Below are 5050 nucleotides of genomic sequence, written 5' to 3' on the forward strand. Positions count from 1 at the left end.
ATAAGGTCAGTGACCCAGTGGTCCAACTGTACCATAGATTTAGACTTCCTCATGGCTGTTATCTTATAAAATTACAAAATGTATGCATAAAAAATAACAACCTTATGCACTATATCCTAGTATGATTATTATAAACTTAAAAACATTCATTTTTTAAAAATGTGAATGGTAAATAGTTTATTCTAATTAAAGAGAGCTGTTCCTTTAGTTAGTATGAAAACAATGTTCAAATCTGTGGAGCGACATCAAGCCATATTAGTGTCTATGGAAGGAATTTGGTTTATTCGATTGTTGGGATGTGGGCAATAACGAAAAAAAATAATAGAATTGCATCAGCCTTGTCCTTTGGGGAGGATCGAATTACATTACACGCGTCCACAATTCATCCTAGCGGCTGCTAATAAACCCACATGAGTTTCCTGCTGGTCGTTCATCATGTTAAATTGTGAAGCCGTACTCAGCAAACTGCCAATTCTGCTTCATCACCGTTGGTGCCGGGTCGAAATGACAGCCTCTGAACACTAGAGGGCAGCTGTGTTCATGAGAATACTTGATGTGCTCCGCGTTGAGATTCCGTCCCTGCCACTCCTGGATAGTTAGACTTGTCATTTGTTGGAAGATATACGGCCTCCTATCTTCATTTGAGAACATCTTAAATCCTCAGAGATGAACTTTTTAAGGATTCGTCAGCCCAGCTGTCAAAGTTAAATTATGTTTTCAAGAGACGTGCAGGAAAAGATAAAGGTTAAATATATATCAGACTAGTGGTGCAATAAAGAAAGGCTAAAAAATTGTCTGGCATGCAGAAGATACTGAATTTAATTGAATTTCATTTGGTGGTCTCGTTACAAGAACATCAACATCCTCGGTGCCTAATTGGCCGTTCAGAAAGCAGATGACACGCAAGGCAATATAATAGGAATTACACAACAAGTCGTACAAAGGGAAACGCACACCGTGATCACTCTATGGCTGTCATCAGTGTCCTCTCTCAACGCTCTCTCTCTCTCTCTCGCTGTCTCTCTCTCTCTCTCTCTCTCAGGCCTTCCTGCAAGACCTGGGTCGAGGCCAGGCCAGCGTGGCAAGCTTCAACGATCTGTCCAATCAGCTACTCCGGGAGTATTCCATCGACGACACCAGGCGGATCAAAGAGGTCGCGGACAAACACAACGCTGCCTGGAACGGCATCAACAACAGGTTGGTCAGGAAGAGACACACAAACCGATACAGGCGCGCACACACACACACACACACATACACATACATACATACATACATACATACATAACACCACACATACACCACACATACATACATACATAACACCACACATACACCACACATACATACATACATACACCACACATACACCACACATACATACATACATAACACCACACATACACCACACATACATACATACATACACCACACATACACCACACACCACACCACACACAAACACACACACGCACACACACTACAGCTATGTGTATTGTAATAGATGGGATCCATCATGACTCTGGTTCCGCTGGGTGTTCTGGTGGACAGGGCGAGCGACCGGCAGGCCCAGCTGGACTGTGAGCTGAAGGGCCTGCAGGGGTCCCTCCGCGAGCTGGAGGCCTTCCTCAAGTGGCTCCAGGAGGCGGAGACCACCGTCAACGTCCTGGCCGACGCCTCGCAGAGGGAGGAGCTGTCCCAGGACCCCGCCCACCTGAAGGAGCTCAGGGCCCAGCACGAGGTAGGCGGACGATCCCGCGGCTCAGGAGCCTGTGTGTGTGTGTGTGTGTGTGTGTGTGTGTGTGTGTGTGTGTGTGTGTGTGTGTGTGTGTGTGTGTGTGTGTGTGTGTGTGTGTGTGTGTGTGTGTGTGTGACAGGTGCTAGCTAATAACCTGCGTGTCGTCCTTCATTAGCACATGCTTTGTTTTGAAGACAAGCAGTTTAGCGGGTTGGCGCACAATTAAAGAGGCTCAAGTGCACCAGAGCACATCAACATGCGTGTGTATGTGCACACGTGGTCTCCTATCCACGGCTGCCAGGAAGCTGTTGATTCCCCCTGGTGCCTCTCACTGATTTGGAATTCTGTGTGTGTGTGTGTGTGTGTGTGTGTGTGTGTGTGTGTGTGTGTGTGTGTGTGTGTGTGTGTGTGTGTGTGTGTGTGTGTGTGTGTGTGTGTGTGTGTGTGTGTGTGTGTGTCGTCGTTGTCTTCTGTCCTTTTTAAGCTGGCTTGTCATTTGCACAGTGCTCACTCACCCACGGGACCCGTTGGCACACATTATCCTTTCCTTGTACGGGACATTTTGATCCAAAACGTCGAGGTACGCTCATCCCTTCGTCACAGTCCGCTGCTGCTGAAAGGGCCCCCCCCCCCCCCCCGCCCTTTCATCCCTTCCTCCCTACCGCCCAGAACCCCGCAGACAAATCTCCGGTATCCATCTTGTGTGGATGACACACTCGGCCGGGCAGCTCTGTATTTCTTCGGGGTGTTGATGCGGCATCGACCCGACCTTTGTCGGATCCGCACGCCCAACGCCTCGTGGACACGGGGGACCGGCGGGGTGGGGACATTTTGTGTCCTCACATGAATATGAAAGGTCTTGTGTTGTGAGTGCATTCACCCTTTTTTGCCCTCGGGGCAAAAAAAAAAAGAATAGGGAAAAAAAAGCATTGTTAGCTGTGCCTTTTTTCCGGGACCACGACGGTACGACGAGTGTCTCTCAGAAGCGTTACGGGTGAAGTGAGATTTCGGTAAAGCTGACATAATGGACTCTTGATTAACTGTCTACAGTGATTCTTTTGGTAAACGACTGTGTATTGTGGCGACGCTGCAATCACAAGTGCTCAAAGGAGACACGCCGCATGCTAATGTGTAGTGGTGTCTGCCAAGTCCTCCGTAGACGTCTGCTTGGTTGTCTTTAATACTTTACAAACCAAAACAACCCTTTTGTCAAGCAAAGTAAGATTGTTTCGGAAGAGGCCAAGAGTTGCAAATGGGATCCATTATCAATGTGTCTGCCGGCGCGCGCGCGCTGTGCGGTCGTGAGCTTTGGGCGGCGGCTGCGTGGGTTAACGCTGCAGCAGCGGCCCCTGTGATGTGGACTGACCCACTCAGACCCCAGCCTGCGGAAACCACATCTCAAATAAGCTGCGCACATGCACACACTCACTATGCATATAGCAACACACTATGCACACACACACACACGCCCACACTCTTAAGCCTGCAGACAATGTAAATGGTGCGATGAAAAATGCATAGCGGTATGTCTAGGCCTGGGGACGATGTACGGCTATGATGTAATGCTATGATGTAATGCTATGATGACACCAAACAGCCATGGAAGGTATGGCTGCATACTTTTACACTACTGGCCCAACACGGTGCCAGTCACTGTATTGACTCATAATGGAGAGTTGTATCCAGTTAGGCCTTGTTTAAACACTGCACTTTACCCATCTCATCAGCCCATCAATGCTGTGTGTGTGTGTGTTAGGGCTTTGACTCCAAACTTTGTTATTCAAATATAATTTGAATAATTTAAATTAAAAAAATATATAATATTCAAACTAATATTAGGCAGCCTTTAATATTCAAACCTTTTATGGACATTATTTTTTGTAAACGGGACGTAGACCGACTCATTTCATGGATTCCTGTGAGACCAGGTTGCCTTAATTACATCTGTCGCATATTTAAGGTGAAAACTAAATGTCAAGGGAAAGAGGCGGTGGTTGCAAAAAGTATTTTGATCGCTTATTAAGTTCACTCGTTGCTTATAATGGTTTATTCGTTTCCCAGTATCATTTCCTTAATTTAGAAGACAGTTTTGTTCAGAGTTTTTGAAATTATTGGAAGCGAGTCGAGCTGACCTTGCCTGCTGTACCCACGGCCCAAAATAAAGAACAGCCGAGAAAATATCCTTAATTCAAACATGCTGTTTCATTTGGCCTCAATTGGCTATGGATGCGAACTTGGAATGAACATGTGCAACAGGGCTGGTTGGTAAAGGTTACTGTACAGTGGCGGAGACTGCAAGAGCTGAAACATCACTACGGTAGAGCTAAGAAGGTTCTACAAACGCTTCAGACCAACCTTACCAACGAACGACGTACGAAAGAGATTCGTAGCAAAGAACGTTTCGGGAAACACGCAAAATGTTAAGTTAAGGCAAGCCTACTATCGAGTTCACTCACCGTGTGCCTAATGATTTACATTAACATTAACATTTAACATTTCCACCCTCTCCATCAATCAACTTATTTTTAGGCTTCAGTGAACTATGCTATTGCTTTTCTAAATAAATAAACAGTTAAAGTTAGGCGCAGCGTGATACAGAACTCTCCAAACTCATAGCTGTTATGTATATGCCCATTATACAGTCAGGAACAGTTAGGAACCAATCAGATCGCTTGATTTAAACCACTCGTTTTATAATTATACATATTTGAATATATTCTAATATAAATATTAATAAACAAACGAAATTCGAATATGATTTTTGGGCAAAAGTCAAAGCCCTAGTGTCTGTGTGTGTGTGTGTGTGTGTGCGCGAGGACCAAGTAAACACAGATTCATTCCCATTTCGGTAAGCTGTGTGGAAAAACGGTAACGGGCAAATTTGCTCAGGGAAATTGTATGCAGATCGCTGGTGTCTTTGTGAAATATTAGTTTAACACTAGCAACGTCGCAGCTGACTCTCTGTGACGTAAAGCTGAATCTAAGCCCTATGTGCCGTGTGTGCCCCCCCTCCCCAGCCCCTAGTGCGCACTCTGTGAGGCATAGCATTAAGAGCGGGAACTGTGTGGGAAGGTACTAGTTTTGCTCCACTGCTCGCAGGCAATCCAGAGGTTCAAATGAAACGCGAGTTTCTACTTTGGGGTATTGGTAATAAGTGGGGGTGGAATGGAGCCAGGAGCGACACTCGCTCTAACAGGACCCAACAATGCCGGTTGGGTTTCTCATATTTTGGAGACCACAAAAAGAGCCTGATATTGATCAATTTGAAGGACATCTGCACACTTTTTTTTGCAAGTATCCCCTAGAAGCTGA

At 45.8% G+C, this 5050-nt stretch overlaps 1 protein-coding gene across 1 annotated transcript; it reads left to right on the plus strand.

The window, feature by feature from the left end:
• Window positions 1-1042: 1042 nt before the first annotated feature.
• Window positions 1043-4776, plus strand: LOC311377414 (utrophin-like; the record flags this gene model as incomplete). The annotated part of the gene is made up of 4 exons (XM_084491309.1): window positions 1043-1197; window positions 1552-1772; window positions 2467-2558; window positions 4756-4776. Coding segments are annotated over 4 exons (489 nt in total), but the record flags the coding sequence as incomplete, so codon positions are not given.
• Window positions 4777-5050: the final 274 nt, after the last annotated feature.

The sequence above is a fragment of the Micromesistius poutassou genome, assembly GCF_964030765.1.
Source record: "Micromesistius poutassou genome assembly, contig: SCAFFOLD_1361, whole genome shotgun sequence".
Taxonomy (NCBI): Eukaryota; Metazoa; Chordata; class Actinopteri; order Gadiformes; family Gadidae; genus Micromesistius; species Micromesistius poutassou.